The 22,273-nt window shown below is 36.6% G+C and overlaps 1 protein-coding gene across 1 annotated transcript in view; it reads right to left on the minus strand.

Moving 5' to 3' along the window:
* GPR137C (G protein-coupled receptor 137C) overlaps positions 1–22,273 on the minus strand; it is a 72,744-nt gene that overhangs the window by 34,953 nt on the left and 15,518 nt on the right. The window contains exons 2-3 of the mRNA XM_021711744.1: positions 3,281–3,324; positions 1,510–1,738 (exon numbers count right to left, since the gene is read on the minus strand). Coding sequence (XP_021567419.1) covers positions 1,510–1,671 — 162 coding nt within the window. The 5' untranslated portion in view covers positions 1,672–1,738; positions 3,281–3,324. The remainder of the gene's footprint in view (positions 1–1,509; positions 1,739–3,280; positions 3,325–22,273) is intronic.

The following is a 22,273-nucleotide window of genomic DNA, read 5'->3' on the forward strand; positions in this document are numbered from 1 at the left end:
ACCCTTCTCCCCCAAAACGGAATTATCTTTTGAAGGTGGGCCCCCTGCAGCATAGGCATCCCCCATTAGGTGAGTGTTCTAGGACCCCATCAGTATCAGTGGACCAACTAGTGCTGTGTGAGAGGTTCCATTTGGCCTCAGTGAAAGTTTTTTGGGGATTCTTTCAACACGTTTGCCCATTTCTTGACAAGTACTTTGCAAGTGGACCGGGCACACCGCACCGTGTTCAGCAGTTTTTGACTAGCAGCAGCAGGACCCCCATGCCTCACCCTCTCTATTTACCTGATCTGGCCCTGAGCAACTTTTTTTTTGCTTCCTTGGATGAAGAAAGTTCTCAAAGGGAAATGTTTTATCAATATGGAAGAAGTACAACAAAAAATGGCAGAAGCACCAAAAGGCATCAAAATTGACAAGGGTATTGTATAAAACATGGAGTACTTTGTAGGTGACTGAAATTTAAACATGCAAGAATAAATTCATAATTCTTAATAAACTCTGTATTAACACTTGTACTCTGGTTAATTTATTTAAAGACAATACTGCTACCCTGACTAGGTGACAGTAAAAAAAATCTTACGTTGTTAGTGCAGTTTTATGTAATAGACTATTATTTACCCACTCATATAAAGTGATTTATTTCATTTAATTAGCTCCCAATGTAGAAGCACAGAAAATGCAACTTGCTTAGTATGAGCTTCTTTTTAAAAAAACCCATTATTTAGTAAGGGCCAAATTTTGAATAACTTAATTTCTAGTAACTATTCTTTCATGCTTAAAAATATACCTGTCATTCAGGATACATTTTTTTTTTTTTTTTTGAGTTGGAGTCTCACTCTGTTGCCCAGGCTAGAGTGCAGTGGCATGCTCACGGCCACCTCAGTGTCAATGTTGACCTTCGGCCTCAGCCTTCCCAGTAGCTAGAACTACAGGCACGCGCTACCACGCCTGGCTAATTTTTGACTTATTGTAGAGACGAGGTCTCACCAAGTTGCCCGGGTTGGTGTCGAACCTGTGGGCTCAGGCAATCCACTCGTCTTGGCCTCCCAAAGTGCTGGGATTACAGAGGACACTTTTTTTTTTATAATCAATATTATTTATTATGATATTGTGGGGTACAGTTAAGGGTTAGGTATACAAATACGTTTCATTCAGGCACCCTTGTTGATAAGAGGTGTTTCCCCATCCCCAGACAGATATTTACTACTGTTAATTCCATATCCCTCGCCCCCCCAACATTTAAAAAAAAAAAAAAAAGTGCCCATAGTCTCAGCTACTCAGGAGGTTGAGATGTAGGACTGCTTGAGTCCAGACGTTTGAGGCTGAACTGTGTATGATCATGCCTGTGACTAGCCACTGCACTACACCTTGGGCATCATAGCAAGACCCCATAAATAAAATAAAATAAAATAATAAAATAAAATAGTCATGTAAACTTTCCATTAACATATGGTTCATCGGATAAGGATTTGAAATTAGGTTTTCAAGTGCAAATTGAGAAAATATACTCACCTTCGATTCGAGGTAGACATTTGCTGATGACATTTTTGTAATTTTGCATATGTAACTAACTAAAGAGATGGCACAAAGAATAAACAGGCTATCGTTAATTAATGCTCGAACAAACACAGTCCATTTCAATTGATTTTCTGGGACATCTCCATGGACTAGCATTGCACAAGTCAAGTTCACAACTAAAAAGAGAAGGCTTGCCAATATAAATCCCAAATGCAGTAGAATTCTGAAAGAAAAAAGTTTATTAGATGTTTATAAAACCAGTAAGAAATTAAATTCTGAATTAGTGTGTTATTTTAGGTATAAGAATTCTTTCAGTTTAAAATGTTTGCAGTTTTGTTAAATACAAATTTAATAATCTCTGAGTTACTTGAGTTATCTTTGCCGATATGAAATTAGTATCTAAACCATTTAAAACTGGCATAAAATTGTAAGCATTAATTTACAAATAATCTTATGTTGACTTAAATTCAGTTCCCGCTACCAGAAATAATAGAGGACTATTTCAAGTAACCCTACATTTTTCATTTTTATAACTATTAAGCTTATTTTCATTGACCTTTCCATTCCAAGAATTACCAAGCTTTTGTAATTCTCCTTATACTTGATATCTAAATTTATATTGAAAATCATATAATATTAACATTAAAAGTTAAGGAAAATATGCTTTAAACAATGTTCAATCTTATGAACTTGTGACTATTTGCAGCAAATACTGCTTTCAAACTTGACTAAAGAAGAACATCATGGCAGTATACGTAGAGTTTCAAGCACCCATTTGTACCTCATCTTCTTATACAGTTGCCTAATTACTATGCATACTGAGTAATTCTGCAAATGAAATGCTTAACTTCTTCCCCCTAAGAAAAATTAAGCCACCTCATAAAAACTCTTCAGATAAGGTGTGGCTATTTGTATCAAGTAGTGGTAAAAACTACCTAAATGAAAGTAATCCCAGTTTTAATACATCTATACTACAAAATTTAATACACATGCTTCAGAAATTTGTCTTGCATCCTAATATTTTCATTTTGGGGCACTTTCAAAAGTAGGAATCATAAAGTGGCTGCCTTTGGACATGGTTTACATGAGGTAAATTGAAGGTAATGTGAAACAAGCAAACTAAACTGTTAAGTGCAAAGTATCAAGATTTTAGTTTGAAAAGATTATATTTTAATACTCTCAGATTAAAAATAAAAACAACAATTATATATTTGAAACCCAAAAAGGACCTTGAAATTATCTATATATTCAGGGAGTTAGAGTAGCTTAGGAAACCAAAGCACAGAGAGGTAAATGAGTTACATAGTCAGCAAGTTAGGGAAAAAATTGGGTACGAAACCCAAGTCTTCTGACTCCACAGCCCAGCACTCTCACTTTTGAGATTAATCAGTTCTGAAGCACTACTATTTCATGGAACATTCTCACCCCAAACAGCATAATCTAACTTTAGCAAAAGTGAGCATTATGAAGTTACATCTGACGTCTGAAATGGGGCAGTGACAGAGCAGCAAAAAAAAAAAAAAAAAGGATATTGGTCAGCAATATGGCTGCAGGGAGAGAGAAATGTGGGCTATTCAATCTACTTCCTTCAAACCAATCTTGATTTTCTACAAAATTCCTAAGGTGCCCTGAACAACCACTCCTTTCTACCTTGAGAAGTCTACTGTAAGGAAATAAGTTAGATCTTTTAGATACTAAGCTTTAATATTAATGAATCAGTGCTTTAGATCTCTTAGACAGAAATTTAGATACTTATAAAACTTACTTGTGTTTGTCAAGTTCAGTGGCACATCTGACTTTACATATGACCTATAAAGAGAGTATAAAAAGAAAGTTTTGAAAACATGTGTAACACAGAATTCTTAAATAGGGTTTGATATTGTTTCAAAGTGATGTTACAAATAATAATAGATAGCAAGTAAAGGTAAAATGTTAACAATTGAACTACAAGGAAGTCAAGGCTAAAGTCTCCAAAGGCTTAAAACAATAAGTCAGTAACTTTCTTTATTATCATCTTAAACTGAAATCATTACCTTAAAAAAACTTAAACAGAATTAATTCAGTTTAAACATTTATTGGACTTTTATTATGAGCCCCACATTGTGCTGGATGGATTGCCACCTATGCCAAACTTCATCGTGTCACTCATGTTTTGCTGTAAAATGCAACTTCTTACTTAAATGTGAATATGACTCTTTTCGAAAGATTATTTTCTTCTATAATGAAGTAGTACAGTAAACAAGGGATTAAAACGTGAACCTAAAGGTAATGAGCAAATATCATGTGTTGTAAACTTTCTCCCTTCAGAAAGCCTTGTGAAAGGCAGTTGCTGAAACACTTGAATAAAGTTAGGCAGGCACATAAGCAGAATTTGAAATAAACATGGTATTGTCTGAGAGCACAGTGGAAAAGCTTTCAAGGTCTTACTGGTGAGGCTGGACTTTACTCTCTAGATAATGAAAAGATATTGAAGATTTTTATATAGGTACTCCAACATACTTATTATAAGATATGGAATTTCACTAGTTGGGCATTAATGCACAGGCTATGACAGAGGAACTAGAGGATAGAAGCAGAGGGACCAGTTACAAGACTACTGAAGTGGGTTATGAACTTTGGGGGCCTGGAAAGAAAGAGGAAAATACATTATAAATAAAATAGTATAGGTACTTGGTAACTTACTGATTTCATTCAAACATTTACTGAGAAACAGTGGTCATGTTTATGCCATGGATTCATAAACATGACCACTGTTTCTGTTTTCAAGGAATTCAGTGTATAGAATGATAGATAAGCCATTTATTTTGAGACATTGTCATAAAATGCAAAAGATGCTATCACAAAATCTAGGAAGAAAGACTAACTGAGTCTAGGAAGGGGTGAGAGGTGTGGGGTGAGGAGAAAGACTATGCAAAGAGTCAGGAAAGACTTCTCAAAAGAGGTCACATTTGAGCCAAGTTATGAAGGGCAAATGGATGTTAGGCAGGTGAATGCTCAGGCCAAGATAGCAGCCTGGGCATCTACCCACATCTACTGCACAGTTATGGGTTGCTTAATGACAGGGATATATTCTGAGAGATGCATTGTTAGATGATTTTGTCATTATGTAGATATCAGAGTATACTTACACAAACCTAGATGTATAGCCTACTACACAGCTAGGCTATATAGTATAACCTATTGTTCCTGGGTGACAAACCTGTACAGTCAGTTACTGTACCAATTGTTGTAGGCAAATGCAACATAGAAAAGGTACAGTAAATCACAGAAACAAAGAAATGAGTCTCACTCATAAGTGGACCCTGAACACCTATCCCATAATACTACAAAAAAGGGATTGGCAGTAGCGGGACACTGCCAGGGGGTTGGTGGGGAACATAACATCAGTAAGAGTGCCTGATCCTAATCCAGGTGAAATGAGGTCCAATGGGAGGCCCAAAACTTCACCTGGACCTAACCACTTATGTATGCAATTCTGACTTATAACCCATAACTTTAAAAAAAAAAGGTACAGTAAAAATATAGTATAAAATATTTAAAAAGGGGCAACCCTCTTAGGTCCCCTCCCACTGTGGGAGCTTATCTGTCTTCTCAATTAATCTTGCTTTCTAAAAGGAAAAAAAATGTATGCCTGTACAGAGCACTTACCATGAATGGGGCTTGCAGGACTGGAAGTTGCTTTGGGTGAGTCTGTGAGTGAGTGTGGAGGCCTAGGACATGACTGTCCACTACTGTAGACTTCATAAACACTTAGGCCATCAAATTTACAAAAAGTATTTTTCCTTCTTCAATAACTTACTGTAACTGTTTTAGTTTATAAGCTTTTAAACTTTTTTTTTGACTCTTTTGTATTAACATAGCTTAAAACACAAACACATTGTACAGCTATACAAAGATATTTTCTTTCTCTATATCATTATTCTATAAGGTTTTTTTTTATTTAAAACTTTTTTACTTAAACTTTTTTTGTTGTTAAAAACTATGACATAAACACACACATTAGCCTAGGTCTACAAAGGGTCAGGGTCATCCATATCCTTCTCTTTCATCTCCACAATTTGTCCCTCTGGAAGGTATTCAGGGGCAATCACATGTATGCAGCTGCCATCTTCTATGGTAATGCCTCTTTCTAAAATACCTCCCAAAGGACTTGCCTGCAGCTGTTTTACAGTTAACTTTTCTTTTAATAAAAAGAAGTGCATGCTAAAATAACAAGCATAGCAAATATATAAACCAGCAACACAGCATGCTATACTTTTATATAGCTGGCAGCACAGAAGGCTTGTTTACACCAGTAACACCATGAACATGTAAGTCACGTGTTATGCTATGACTTTATGATAGCTACGATATCACAAGGTAATAGGAATTTTTCAACTCCATTATAGTCTTATGGGGCCACCATCCTATGTGCAGTCAGTCATTGTCTGAAATGTCCTTATGTGGAACATGAATGTATTTTGGTCACAGTATCACCATCTATCAGAAGCTGAATGTAATGAAGGAGTCTAAAACATTACACTATCAGTCTCTAATACTTATATAATCCTCAGATGAACGTTTTCTTTATTTCCACGATCACAATGGATTATTACCACAGCCTTTTAACTAATTTCTCTGCCTACATTCTTAACTCTGTCCATGTCTTTAAAAGATAATTGTTCATTTGATCACTTTTCTTTTATTCTCACCTCTATATACATAATATATTCTTTATTTTTATTTTTTAAATTGTAGTAAAACATATAGAACATAAAATTTACTATTTTAACCATTTTAAAGTATATGGTTCAATGTCATTAAATGCATTCACGTTGTTCTGCAACTGTCACCAATCATCCATCTCCAGAATCTTCACATCCTCCCAAAGTAAAACTCTGTACCCATTCATTAAACAATAACTCCCCATGCCCTCCTCCCCCAGCCTCTGGCAACCATCTTTTTACTGTCTGTCTTTATGAATTTGACAACTCAAATCACATAAGTAGATTCATACAATATTTGTCCTTTTGTGACTTTCACTTTACATAATGTCTTCAAGGTTCATTCATATTGCAGCATGTGTCAGAATGTCCTTCCTTTTTAAGGCTGAATAATATTTCATTGTATGTAACATCATATACTGTTTATCCAGTCATCTATCAATAGACCCTTACCTTTTGGCCATTGTGAATAATGCTGCTATGAACATTAGTGTTCTATGCTTTGCTTTTTGAGTTGGGGTCTTACTCTGTTGTCTAGACTGGAGATCAGAGGCATGATCGTGGCTCACCAGAGCCTTAACCTCCTGAGCTCAAGTGATACTTCTGCCTCAAGTTACCAAGTAGCTGGGACTATAGGTGCACACCACAATGCCCAGTTCACTTATTTTTGGAGAGAAGAGGTCTCTGTATGTTGCTCAGGTTGGTCTCAACTTCTGGGCTCAAACAGTCCTCTTGCCTTGGTCTCCCAAAGTGCAGGGATTGCAGATATGAGCCACTGCCCTGGCCCTATATATGATTTTTAAAAATCATTTGAGAGTAAGTTGTGTGACATTTCTTTACTCCTAAGTACTTCAATGTATACTTCCTTAAAAAGGAAAATGCCTTAAACAGTTAACCAAGTCGGGTGCAGTGACTCACACTTGTAATGCCAGCACTTGGGAGGCAAGCTGGGCGGACTGTTTGAGCCCAGAAGTTTGAGACCAGCCTGGCCAACATAGCGAGAACTTGTCTCTACAAAAAATAAAAAAATTAGCCTGATGTGGTGGCGCACAACTGTAGTTCCAGCTACTTGAGAGGCTGAGGCAGAAGGATTGCCTGAGCCCAAGAGGATGAGGCTGCAGTAAGCCAAGATTGTGCCACTATACTTGAGCCTGGGCAACAGAGTAAGACTCAGAAAAAAAAAAAAGTTAACCACAATATAGCTACAAAAATCATAAAATTGAACATTTATACAATACTATTATGTAATTTGTAAAATTTATTCATATATTGCCAATCATATCAATAAAATCTTTTATGAAAAAAACCTAGAATTATGTATTACATACAGACTTTATGTATATTTAGCTTCTTTTAATCTTAATTTATTTTGTTTGTCTTCCATGATATTCACAATTTTGAAAAGTACAGATCAGTAATGTTGGAGTGTTTTTTTACAATCAGATTCAGGTTATGCATTTTGGTAGAAATACCACAGAAATGTGGATGCTACATTCTTCTCAATGCATTCATATCAGGAGATATATGATGTCTCATTGTGATGTTAACTTATCAGTTGGTTAAGATGGTATCTACAGGGTTTTCCCACTGTTAAGTTACTATTTTCCCCACTGCTACTAATAAGTATCAGGTGGAGAGATCTTTAGAGACCACATAAATATCTTTTATCCTTCAAACTTCATCCACTAGTTAGTAATTATCTAGTATTAATAATAATATATTATGATGATGATGAGCAACTTCTTTTTAAAAAGCAAATCTGATCAAACAGTTCCAGAAAATGTCTACTCCTTGAATATAGAAAAGGTCTTTTATTATCTTGTTCCACCTTCCCAACCTTGTATCCTTTAATTTACAGCTCTTCAAATAAGTGGTTCAATTCATATCTCCCTGTGCCTTTGTACATTTTTTGTACTTTACCTGGCATATGCTTTTATGGTCATATGACAGATTCTAACTCATCCCTCAAGACTTTATTATAGTACCAGCCTTTATATTGTCAGGTTAAGTGTCTTAGCGAGAGAGAGACCACTTTGTATCTTTGCATTTCTGATCTCACTCTATGGCATTTATTTACATATTTATTTCCCTCTTAAGAAACACCATAGCTTAGATTTATAGTCCTAGTGCCTGGCATAATGCTTGGTTCACAGTAGATTTTCAGAAAGTGTTTGAATAAATGATCAGTGAATTCAGGTCAAATCAAGTCCTTTGGTATGGTGGTGTGGGGGGGCGGAGTGTGTGGGGAAAACACACAGACACTGAAGCTGGAGAGACAAGCAGTCTCCAACCACAGAGGTCTTATATAGAGAACTGCTCAAGAATTAGGCTTTAACCCTAAAATACTGCAATATGATCCTATGTTTGAATGGTTTAAGCGATAATGTGGAAAATGGATTACAATGGGCTACAGAATTCCAGTTTAAAAACTATTTAATTTGAGTAAGTTGACTGAACCATATTCTCAGATTTTAAACCTAAAGAACTGATAAAATGAGGGTTCTGCTCACAAAAATCAAAAAGTTAGGACACAAAATTGGTTATTTTAAAAAATTTATTATATCTAGGCAGAAATAAATATAATAGGTAAGTTTTGGAATGTAAGAAAGCAATTACAGTCACCTACAGAGGTGACAGTTGAAATTCGGAGTAGAAGACATTTGAGGGAACAAATGCAGAGTGAGGAGTCAACTTATGATATGTTCAAAAAAATTTTTTTCTTTGAGTCAGTCTCACGCTGTTGCCCAGGCTGGAGTGCAGTGGCATGCTCACGGCCACCCCAGCATCTACTCGCTGGGCTCAAGCGATCCTTCTGCCTCAGCCTTCCAAGTAGCCTGAACTACAGGTGAGCACTACTACACCTGGCTAATTTTTTGATTTATTGTAGAGATAAGATCTCACCAAGTTGCCCAGGCTGTTCTTGAACCCCTGGGCTCAGGCAATCCTCTCTCCTTGGCCTCCCAAAGTGCTGGGTTTACAGGTTTGAGTCACTACACCCGACCTTATGTTCACATTTAATACACTTAAAAAGCACAAGGGTGAAGAAAACAGAGATGGTCAGAGGAGAGAAACCTAAGAAATACACTTGTCATTGAAAATGACAGAGTAGTTTAGAGTTAAAAAGAAGCAGAAACCTTGTTCAATTCTGCAAAATGTCAGGAATGATTGAGAGAAAATCATTTTATTGAGTGACTGGTATGTTACTGGTACCTTGGAGAAAATAGTTTTCAGCAGAATGATAGGGTGGAAGTGCGAGGAGTTGATGGGAAGAAAAAAGTAAGAAAGAGACAGTTGTTAGAGACTCTTCAGAGATATCTGAAGCCAATCTGTGTTAGAAGACAATTCTCTATGAACAGTTCACATTTTTACATGGTCTAGAGCTTCTGAGAAAAGGGATTTGCATAGCAAACATCCTTGAATGCTAGAGATAGTGTTTACCTAGCTCTAGGTCAGAAGAAATACTTGTTTCCTCCTACCTAGTATAATAAAGACAGAGAATGAGGACTTTCCAGAGGAGTAAAGTCCTCTCTCTACCTTGCCAAGATGTGCTCATATTCCAGGATAAATGTCTGCCTGTTTCTCTTCCTTATTTCAGGATTCCTCTCCTGTAGCATAGCCCAGTGCATGAGCAGGTAACATCTGTCTCCTCATAGTGTTGCCCTATTACATTAGGAGTCTGAACCCCTCAGCAGAAAGACATGGCTTCGGTTATTGCTTTTGGCATGAGTGATAAACAGTCTTTTTCTCTGACCCATGGGTCTTGTGTTTTTGGTCAGTGATATGTATGTAAAACTATGACAGGCTAACTTGTTAAATTTCAAGTGGATAAAGGACTCCACAGTTTCTGATTTAGCTATCTGTTGACCAGAAAGGACTAAATAGAGAGGGTGAGGTAGAAGGAGGAGAGTGGAGAGAGATCCATTGCTGTTGTTGCTGCTGTTGTTTTGAAACAAGGTACCACTGTTGCCCAGGCTGGAGTGCAGTAGTGCAATCAAAGCTCACTGTAACCTTGAACTCCTGGTCTCAAGCCATCCTTCCACCTGGTCTCCCAAAGTGCTAGGATTACAGGAGTGAGCCACCATGCCTGGCCCTCAATTGCTAGCAAAGGCTCTAGAAGGGGTTATCCCCAAAAAAGAAGTCATATACTTTTGAGTCAAGAAGAAAAAGAAAGTTAAAGAAAAACTTGGATGTGTGCACAGAAAATTTAGAATAATTTACAAGCCAGGCATGGTGGCTCACACCTGTAATCCCAGTACTTTGGGAGGTGGAGGTGAAAGAACTGCCTGAGCTCATGGGTTTGAGACCAGCCTGAGTAACACGGTAAGACCTCATCTCTACAGTAAATCAAATATTAACTGGGCATGGTGGTGCATGCCTATAGTTCCAGCTACTTGGAAGGCTGAGGCAGAAGGATCATCTGTGACAAGCAGGTTGAGGCTGCAGTGGCTGTGAGTGTGCCACTGCACTCTGACCTGGGTGACAGAGTGAGACTCCAACTCAAACAAACACAAACAAACAACAACAAAAAATTTATAAACGAGCTTTTTGTTAAAAATAAAAGAATCTGGATGTAGTGTAGATTCAGATATTTTGATATAGAAAATTTGGCAGATGGATTCTCTTTTTTCTTTTCTAGTAAAGTAGGAGATCAGGTCATCTCCTGTGAAAACATGTTAGACTTAAGCACTGGGAATATGGAAAGCATTTGGAACACATGGTTAAAGTCAGGTAGTTGATAGTAGATACAGTTAGCAAGGTTTACTGATTTTAAAATTTAAGCAATCTTAGAAAAAATGGATGCCATTTGTGGAAGGTGTCAGAATCAAAATGGAGTCATTTATGCCAAGTCCTAACAAAATGAAGTCAGAAGGCCATAAAGGAGGTGTCTCACACATACATGCCTATAATAAAAACTTACAAGGACTCTCTGAAAACCACAACCTTGCACAAAGGTCAACACTACTTTACACAAAGAATATTTCTGTGAGGACATCTGCCCAGCAACAGCCTATTTACCCTTGGACTGATGCCACCTTTGTTATTAGTCCTTGCGGCCAGGGATAAATGGTTCAAAAGAACTTATATAACCTTCATTTTGCCTTTAAAAGTTTACCCTTGCCTCAGAATACGTCTATGACTTATTTTAGCAAACTTATTCCAGATTATAACCATTATGCTCATCCCTGAATAAACTCACTATCTTTGGGGAATCTCTCTCTGTTATTTTAGGTTGAAACATTATAAAAAGTTCAAATAACTAGGTTGTATTTTTCATGTAGTAATTTAGAACTGTAATATGTGGAAACTATTGTAGAGAAAGAACTCACTCTGGCAAATAAACTAGTTTGGCATGGCAAAAAGTCAAGAGTTGAGGAACACTAAAATGGAATGGGGGAACAGAAGAGGGAAAGTGACCAAAAATTTAAGATGAGGATGAAAAACCAGGTAAGACGATGAATTCCATAGGTATAAAAAAAAGAGAGAGACATTGGTCAGAAAGAGTAGCTCCATTTTTAAAAGCTGATCCAAGGTACTACAAGGTGGCTCAAATAGAAATGGAAGGCTTTAGAGCTCTAAGAAACCACTAAATTAAGACACTGGATGATGGATTATCAATAAAGGCTTTGAAAAAGATTATATATCATAGGAGACCATGCAAGAAGAAAGTGCTGATTCATCCAGGAAGGTAGAAGTTATTATTACAGCCAATGATGACCTAATCAGATGGCATAGATTTCAGAGAGATGATGATGGTATAACGTTAGTAAGCAGTACTGGGAAGCATAAAATAGGCTGATTGTTTTTCCCATAGAAGACATGAAGCATTGTCAGTGAAAAGCTAGATTTCAATGAACACATTTAAAAAGATCACATAAAGAAGAGAATGGGGACAGGATGGGAGGAGTAATCCATAAGATAAAGGGCATGGGATAATGAGTGTGAAAAGGAGTTGAGTTGGATAAGGAAAAAAGTTAAAGGTCAGCTACCATCCCCGATTTGCAGAGTATGTTCAAACATAGTATATAAGCATAACTAGGTGCTTATATCACATTTAGATTATAACAAGTTTAAAAACAATGAACTGCTCTTAGATTCTGGGCATATTATAGAATGTAGCTAATAGGATATAATCTTGAATTAAAAAAAATTAGTGCTACCAAAAAAATGTCAAGCAATTATACATTATTTAAGATAGGGAAGATAATTCATGAAACATAATAAACATATAATTTATATAGGTCTTTGGAAGTTTAGAATAGCAAATAACTTATCTAAATTACTTGCTGATGTCAATTTATGTCAAATGGACCATATCTTTCCAGGTTTTTCTTAATATCAGAAAAACTGAATAAATGGTCCACAGATACTATTCATTACATAAAAGTATAATTCTGCATATACAAGTATAAGGGTTGATGGATATCAAATGTTTTTCATCATATAATCCACTTTTATCCCATATACAAACTAGTAGATCCTAACTTGGAAAATATTTAGAATTTTTGAATTATTAAAGATTTAAAATAATGTTATCACTAGCATACTCAATTTTATTTTTCTTTATAATATTTAACCCATATATGTGATCTGAAATGATTTTTTATTTTAAAATGCACATATTTGTCTCCCTATCTAGTTTCCTAGAGGAAGATATGAGAGTACTGCAAATATCTTTTGTTTGTGAATGTTACCTAATGTCATTTTAATACAAGTATCACAAGATCTGAGGAAGGTGCTATGATCTGAATGTTTATGTCCCCTGAAAATTCTTATGTCGAAATACTAACCTCTGGTAGTAGAAGGTGGGGTCTTTGGTAGATGCTACATCATGAAGATGGAGCCATCATGAATAGGATTAGTATCCTTATAAAAGAGACCTCAATGAGATTCCTCACCTCTTTCACATTGTGAGGACACAGCGATGAGGTACGGTCTATGAACTAAAAAGTAGGCCCTTATTAGACACCGAATCTGCTAGCCCCTTGGTCTTAAAGTTCTGAGACTCCAGAATGGTGAGGAATAAATTTCTGTTGTTTATAAGCTATGCAGTTTATGATTATTTTGTTATAGCAGCCCGAACAGACTAAGACAGAAGGGTTACACTGGGGTCATGTATCATTTACCTTAATCCATGACATGCAGACCATGTTGCTTTGAAGATGGTAGGTACTGAACTACTTATAGAAGACATGCTTTTCTACAGAATTTATTTAGTCAATTTAATTTTTTCACCTTTGTTAATTTGAAATAGAAATTTTACTGGAGAACATATTAATATTTATATAAAATTTGTGATTGAAGCAAAAATGAATTGTGGAAAACAATCTTTTCTCCATGGTGAATAGTTAGGCATACATATCCAACTACTTAGATTACTTTTTTTTATTATTATTATAAAGATGTGGGGTACAATTCAGGGTTAAGTATACAAACGTTGATTATGCAGTTACCCTTGTTAATGAGGTATGCTCCTCCCTCCTCTAGCAGTTTCCCTCAACTGCCAATCCCACACCCCCTCCCCTGACAGTTTCCCACTACTGCTAACCTCTTTCTTATAGTATTATAATTGTTCAAGGTCTGCTTATGAGTGAGAACATATGGTACTCTGTTCTTTATTAGATGCTGGTGAGGATGAGGAGAAAAAGGAACGCTTCTACACTGCTGCTGGTGGGAATGCAAACTAGTGCAACTTCTTTGGAAGACAGGGTGGTAGTTTCTGAAAGAACTAGAAATTGACCTTCCATGTGACCCAGCAATTCCCCTATTGGGAATATATATAGATTACTTTCACACAACCAGTTGCCTAGTTCCCAACTGAACTGCTTAAATTTCTATGGAGAGCAGTACACCATTCCCAAGTTTACCATTGTTACTGTCTATATTTAAAAAATACAATGTTTTTAGCTACTTTAGCTTTAAATTGAATGGATGCATTTTTCCTCAGATGTTCACTTTCAATGCTTATTATAATTTCATTTTAAGGGTTTTTAATCTACTTTTTTTTCCCTTAGAGCAGCCTGTTCTTATTTCTAGGATTCAATATATTTTTGTATCTCTCTTAGGATCTTAATATCCTAACACTGTTTTCAAAAGTGTAAAAAGTTCTTCTCTTTTCTTAGTCTATTTTCTTTCAAGTTACTTAAAAATGATTTTATACAAATTGAAGTGTTTTAATTTACAAGCAAAAAGAATTTCCAGGTAAGTACTGAATATACATATCCAATTTTGTTCCCACTTGAAATTCTACTAAATCATTAGTAAAGACATTTTCATAAAAGGCATAAACCCATAAATTTTAGTAGAATGGGAAAGGCTACAATGAAATGATGGAAGCCAGAATGCAGATGGATGTGAGCGTAGGAAAACGTTAACACAGGAGGCCTGGGACTGCTATCCTTAGAAAGCTTGCTTATAAGCTTTGGACTGTGGTTGGCATTCAGGAACTTGACTTTCAGGAGGATTCCCACCATTCCCTAAAAGATGAGGGCATTTCACTGTACCTAAAATGGTTGTACAAACTATGTGGTTTATACTGAATACCTGCTTTCGTTCTCAGAGTCTGGATTTTGGTATGTGATAGGCAGAGGATGTCTTCATGACCAGCCCCCAGGAAAAACACTGGGCACTTAGTTTCTAATATGTTTCCTTGTAAACACCATTTCACATATGTTTTTACAACTCATTGCTGAATGAATTAAGCATATTCTGTGTAACTTCACTGGGAGAGGAGTCTTGGAAGTTTGTGTCTGGTTTATTCCAGACTACTCCAAGTGCCTCTTCCCTTTACAAATTTTATCCTTACTCTTTCACTGTAATAAATCGTAACCATGAGTAAAACAACTGTGAGTCCTAGCAAATCACTGAGGCTGAGAGTAGTCTTGGGGACTCTTAATGCAATGTATGATTAACCATGAAAGATGATCCCAAGCTACTAGCCAGAAGGGTTGAGAACCAACCTCATATAAGTTGCAGAATCTTCAAAAGGTACAGGAATCAGAACCAAGTACACTCTAAGAGAACTTACAGGTAGGAGTGGCTAAAATAGGGGTAGATAAACAACTGCTTGAGAGCAGATAAATCCCTAAGTTTCTTTCCATACCCTGAAGGGGCAAATACCCCTTCTTCATCCTGGCAGATATCTGGGTTTATTCTCTAGAAAGGATACCAAAAAGCCTTTGGCTAAAGTATAAAAGTCAGGCACAGTTAATAGCTTGAATCATACTCAAAATGAAGATGAATGGTATATGCCAAGCATAGGGGAGAATCCCAGCCCAAGCCTCTTTCCCCACCAGGTTCTTAAAACGCTGGAACAGAACTTTACTTTCAACAAATAAATTTTTTATTTTCCCTTGGGGAATCTTATCAGCCCAAGTGAAGGCAAACATACCAGCTTCAATAATTCCCTAATGATCCAGCCAGATCACCCTACAGTGAAGCGCAAAGTATGCATGTTTCAACCACATGCTCAGAGTTTCCACTCTTAATTATGAGCAGAGAGCTAAGGATAGCCAGATAGCTCAAAAGTCTTCAGTGAAAGATTGAGATCAAAACAATCAGATAGAAAAAAGAAAACAATACAGAATTAAAAAAATAAACAATAAAAAAAACCTATCATGAGTAGATTCAGAGAGATAAAAGATATTGAGTTCATAAAATGAAAACAAGATGCCACTAATACAAAATTCAGAGAATTAAAAAAAGCTAGGGCTGTGAGCAGTGGCTATAATCCCAGCACTTTGGGAGACTGAGGTGAGAGGACTGCCTGAGCCCGCTGGTTCAAGAACAGTGTGGGCAACTTGGCAAGACCTCATCTCTACAATAAATCAAAAAATTAGCCAGGTGTGGTGGCACGTGCTTGTAGTTCCAGCTACTTGGAAGGCAGAGGCTGAAGGATCACCTGAGCCCAGAAGGACAAGGCTGCAGTGGCTGTGAGTGTGCCACTGCACTCCAGCCTAGGTGACAGAGTGAGCTTCCAATTCCAAAAAAAAAAAAAAAAAAGCTTATGAAAGAAAATTAAATATGCTAGTAGAAATAAAAAAGTAAAAAGAAGGGCTGGAAGTTGGGGAAATCTCCTCCAAAAAGTAGAGCAAAAAGAGAGATGCAAAATGGGAAAGAAAAGAAAAGGATCTGTTTAAAAGTTCAACACCCAAATGTCAGAAGTTCCAGAAAAAGAAGTAGAAATAAAGGAGGAGAGAAACTTAATTTTAAAATTCAAGAATGTTTCCCCAAACTAAAAGAAAGGTACATGTTAATAAACTGAAAGGGCCTGTTCAATGCCCAGCAAAAAGGACAGAACACAGACCCATTTGAAGATATATCACTGTGAAATTTCAGAACACTAGAGTCAAAGAAAAACCTACTATTTTCAGAAAGGAAAATAACAAGTCACATATAAAGGATCAAGAATAAGAATGGCTTTCAACTTCCATAACAACACTGGAATTGGAGCAAGGCCTTAAAAATCCTCAGGAAAAATGATCTCCAACACAGAATTCTAGAGCTGCCAACCATCAGCCAAAATATTTCAGACATGAAAGCCTCAAAATATGGCTGACCAAGCAACTTTTCTCAATGAGGTACCAGGGGATATACTTCACGAAAACAAGGTATGAAAAGAAGGAATAACTCAGCAGGCCTTAGTTATCCAAACCCTGTATATTCCACAGAAAGGCCTGGCCTTTGTCTGGTTCCTGAAGGCAACTTCTAAGTCCTTGGAATACTCTGCCTGACAGGAGTGTCTTTATTTATGTGGGACCTTGGGCCACGCCAGACAGTCTATGCTAAGTGTGATTTATGGTGTACCCTCAGGCCACGCAGTATCAGCTTGACCTTTGGAGAGGCTGAAGACCTCTCCAAATGATAGAATATCCCAAGGAAGAAGCTTGTAACCAAGCTCAGCCACATGGATGCTCCATGAATATATGACTGATCCCCAATAAAAACCCTGAATGACAACACTGAGGTGAGCTTCTTGCTGAGAGCGTAAGCTCTGTCTATAAGTCTCTACTTGGAGAGGACAACTGGAAGCTTGACCCTAATGTCTTTCAGACTAAGGGAAACCTTAGAGATTTAGTTCAGTAACTTAATTTTATAGATAACAAAGTTGAGCTTTAGGGATTAAGTGTACCGTCCAGAAACACACAGGAAATAGAACAGAATCAAAACCCAGGTGTCCTGACTCAGTTCAAAGCTTATAGGGATCCTGGTTTATTTTATATATTTGTACATTTGGATTCTTAGATGGTATAGTTAATTTTACAATTCAAAAATATAAGATGACAAACAGGCTTTATTAATGTTAGTGTCATCTATACTTCACAGCAACCAGTTATTATCTGTTCAGAAAGTGTAAGAATTAACATGTCCAAGAAAAATATATTCAGAAACCAAATGATCTGTTTAGTAAAAGTAATAAGCAAGAAGCAGTTTAACATCTTCATTTTGTGTTGTTTTGTAGGCTATTATGTACCTTTCCATGCTCTTTACTTAGAAGTATTTTTAAAAAGCAAAAACAACTAGATTTTTTTAGGAGTAAAGAATTAAATGCATGAACAAGGAGAAAAATTGTGTGCTTTCATTATTGAAAATTTCCCCAAAATATAACTGACTAATATGAACTGTTCAGTAGTTTACTATCATTATTTCATTGAAGATAATTCAATGCATCTTATGTTTAAGGAATATACAACATTTATTTCTGAACAAAGAGTCTAATACAGTATAGATTTAGACTCCCTAGAAAACTGGTTTAAATTTAATTTGTGCTAAAATTGTGCTGTCCTTTAAAAAGTTCTTTGTCACTAAATTCCCCATTGTATATTGCTGATTTTTCATAAAAACTTTCATGTTTTTTGAGCTAGGAAGATAGCAGAATTGTTTTTGTAAAGATAGAGACAAAGACAGACTCACTGGAGAATATCTGTCTATAATGCTGACAGAAAAGGGGGCAGAAAGTATCAGAAGGAATAATAGAATATCCCAAGGAAGAAAGAAACAGAAGGAAGCTACCGATTTTTATTTCATCTCTATTTTTAAAGGGCAATAACAATTTGAACACAAGGAGTGACAATGAACACAAATCTTAGCATAAAACCTGCTAATTCTATAGTATGACAGAAAAAGCAGTGTAGTCAGAAGACCTGTCTTCCAATCCTTCTAATAGGACAAATTCACGACCGCAGTTCATCATGCAAAAAGTGGGAATGACACCTATAAACGTATTTTAATCATATAGTAAATAAATAATAGCATCACAAATATTATCATAGATTTTTAAAAAGCGACTATTCTCTGGTCTGAACTTTATACATAAGAAGCCAGATGGAAGAAAATCTTACCTTTAGAGATACTCTCATTTTCTGACTAAAATAATGACAACCTGTAACATTTGAGTCTTACTATGTTCTGATACCACTCTCAGTATTTTTAAAGTATTACTTCACTTAATCTTCACAACCCCATGAGGTGGACACCATTAGCTCCATCTTAGATGAGGACACTATGATACAGAGAATTAAGGAACCTGCTTAGTGTCAGTTAGCAAGGGTCCACAGAATGGGACTCCAGTGCCTAACTTCTGAACTACATAATGCCTCTCCAACTGTATACCTATAGCCTCCAGTTTACAAAACTTGGAAAATCCGTAATCTAAAGTAAGGTTGTAAAGGAGCAGAAGTTCATATCCTCCTTAGAGTATATTACATCACCTGAAAACAGGCCAAATTACTAAACCTACATAGTAGCTGAGCAAAGAGTACAAAATTTTAAGAAAATATTTCTGAAGCATTTTTAGACTCTGAGAGACTGAGGTTGGAAAAACAAACTGTACAGTGTGATTGATATGCATATAGAAAATGGTAGCTATAATTGAATTGTAAAAAGTGAGACCATACAGATTTGAAATATCCAGTTACATCTTATTCTAGAAAGCAGATGATCCTTAGGCCCAAAATACTGATTTGTTTTAACACGGTAAATACAACTTTAATTAGCATTCATATCTCAGAAACAGAATTTACAGACATTGAACTAGATCTCTGAATTAGGTAATGAAGTAAGAGTTTAGAACACTGTCAAATTCCAGCTTGCTTTATTAGCATCAGAATTTTAGAAATTAAAGAGTTCTTAGTTAACACTGAGACTAACCACTTTACAGATTAAACAACTGGCCCAGAAAAATAGTAACTTGGCAAATATCAATTAGTCAAGCATTGTAGAACTTGGACTAGAATTCATATCCCCGGACTTCTACTGATGAAATTAAACATACCCCTTAACAAAATTGATATAGTAAAATTACAAGGACACTTAATTTTTAAAAGTTTGTCTTATTTAAAACAAATTAGATGAAAAATTACACACTGTTAAATTAGAAAGTCCGATTTTGTTTGTGGAGGTGGAAACATTTCTTTCAAATTTCCTTACTTAATCACTAATTTGCGCAACTGTTCAAGCCATTAAGCACTGACCACATATATAACAGCACTAGGGTGCTTAAGGGTATGCAAAATTTCCCTCAAAGTAAGTGTAAAACAGTGGCTTATCTAAAGCAATATATAGTATAGTAGAGGAAGGATGACTTTGACGGTATATTCGATGACATATGGTACTTTCTTTACATTGGGTTAGACTCTTGTAAGGTATAAATTACTCAGAGTTCATGTTAACTTCCTTTGACGGGCATTAAATTTAATAAAGTTTTGTTGTTTGGAAATTATAAACACAAGATTACATTGACTTATTTCACTCCTTTAAGGGTGATAAGATAGAAGTAGGAGGATGTGGAGAAGAAAATATGAATCAGTAGGCCCATGGGTTGGGTTTGAGCCACAAAAATATTTTGGTTGCTTAGCTTACCAGTGTTAGTCAACAGTATTTTTAACATAATTGAAACCCTTGTCGTTATTTTAAAAGTTAGAGATTCAATTTTAAGAAATTCAAATTTGGGCCAGGCTCGGCAGCTTAGCCTGTAATCCCAGCACTGTGGGAGGCCAAGGCGAGTGGATTGCCTGAGCCTGCGGGTTCGAGACCAGCCAGGGAAAATTGTCATAGTGAAAACATTCACCCAACCATCCAAGGAGTTTAGATTCCATCTCAGATGGTAGCATTCAGGTCACTTTAGGCATCATCTTATTTTGGAATCCATACTTCAAAGCAAGCATTTTTTTCTTTTTTAAAGGGAGGAAGTTGACAAGTGGGAGAAGGGAAAGAAAGCAAAGAAGGATAGAGAACATTCTGCAGTGAAATTATATATTCAGAGATCCCTTGCCCCTAGGATATTTGGGATGTGGTCAAATTCCTTCATTCAATATCTACTGAACACCTAATACACACCAGATATTAAATCAGGTACTAGGGATACAGCAAAAACAGATTTGGTCCCTATTCCTACAGTGCTTACAATCTAGTAAGCCCACACAAAGAAATCACACAAATGTAAAACTGCAACTGTGCAAATGATATGAAGGAGAGGTGCATAATGCTCTGCTAATCTATAATTCTGGAATCTAAACTCCTTGGATGGTTGGGTGAATGTTTTCCTGAAGAAATGCTGACCTGGAGTACAGTGTTAACTAAGCGAAGGAGGAAATAACACTCTAAGAATCAGGAAAAGAATATGGAGAGGCTCTGAGGCAGAAATACAAAGGATTAAAGGAATGTTTAATGCGAATGAAGTGGCAAGAAACTAGAGAAGCACAGATGAGGCTGGAACCATGAAGTATCCTGTATTATGTACAAAACTGTCTTTATCCTAATGGTAACTAGAGCCAAAGGAGGAATCTAGGGGTAGGGCTTCTATAATTAATTAGATTTTTGTTTTAAGAGAACTCTGGCAACATTGTGGAGAATGGGCCTGTGGGGGCCACAGTATACAAGCACCCCAACTGGGAAGCTGTCATGGACTACAAAATAGATGCTAGTAGCCTGAACCAGGTCTTCTGATGAGGGGAAGAGAATGGCCTAAGGAGGTGTTAGGAGGTACTGTAGGATTTGGTGATGGGGTAGATGTGAGGTAGGGGGAGAAGGCAGTATCAAGAATAACTCATAGTTTTCTGAATTATGTAAGTATCCAGTGAGCAATGCCAGTCACTGAAATGGAAAGCAAAGGAAGAGAATCAGTTTTGTTTGCTTTTGTTTTAGAGGTGGGGATCTTGTTCTGTCACCCAGGCTGAAGCATGGTGGTGCCATCATTACTCACTGCAGCTCAACTCATGGGCTCCAGCGATCCTCCCATCTTAGCTTCCTGAGTTGTTGAAATTACACTGCATAAAAGCCAGTGCACCAAGCTGGAGAGTTAGGTTTGATGGAGGTAGATGAGGCATGGGAGAGAGGAGGAATGATCATGACCTCAGTTTGTGACGAGATGAATCTGAGTGCCTCAAATATCCTAGAGGAAATCTAGGTTTAAGTGTTTGGAAATCAAAATCTCTCTGATGGCATGACAGGCAGAAGAGCAGAAGAGAAGCTAGCATAGTAGCAAAAATTCAAGAGTGTGCTATTCAGTTAAGGAGAAAATCTGGGGAGTCATTGGCTTCTGAGATGTTAATATGAAGACTGAAAAGATGTCTAATGAACTTGAAATGAAGGTCACCGTGAGCCACAGGCAATAACTATTTTGTAGAGTAAAGGAGGAAAGGCAGAATAGAGTGCTTGGGAAATTGAGAAAATGGTGACATATGCAAAGTCACCTATGAATAAGTTTGAGTATGAAGAGAAGTATAGGGTCACTTTGGCTTTGTCAAGTCTCTTTATTGTTTTTTTTCTATTTTATTACTTTTTACATCCACAGTCTTCTGTTTCCTTTGTATTTATCCTGTCCTTTTTCTAACATAAACAGATTATTAGTTTGTTAGATTTCAGCCTTTTTTCCTTCTTTCTTTATTTTTTTTGAGTTGGAGTCATACTCTGTTGCCCAGACTGGAGTGCAGTGGCCGCTCTTGGACACCGCAGCCTCGACTTGCTGGGTTCCGGCAATCCTTCTGCCTCAGCCTTCTGAGTAGCCGGAATTACAGGCATGCGCTACCACGCCCGGCTGATTTTTTTGATTTATTGTA

This window comes from Carlito syrichta, unplaced genomic scaffold, assembly GCF_000164805.1.
Source record: "Carlito syrichta isolate Samal-C Ts95f unplaced genomic scaffold, Tarsius_syrichta-2.0.1 Scaffold302552, whole genome shotgun sequence".
NCBI classification, from domain to species: domain Eukaryota; kingdom Metazoa; phylum Chordata; class Mammalia; order Primates; family Tarsiidae; genus Carlito; species Carlito syrichta.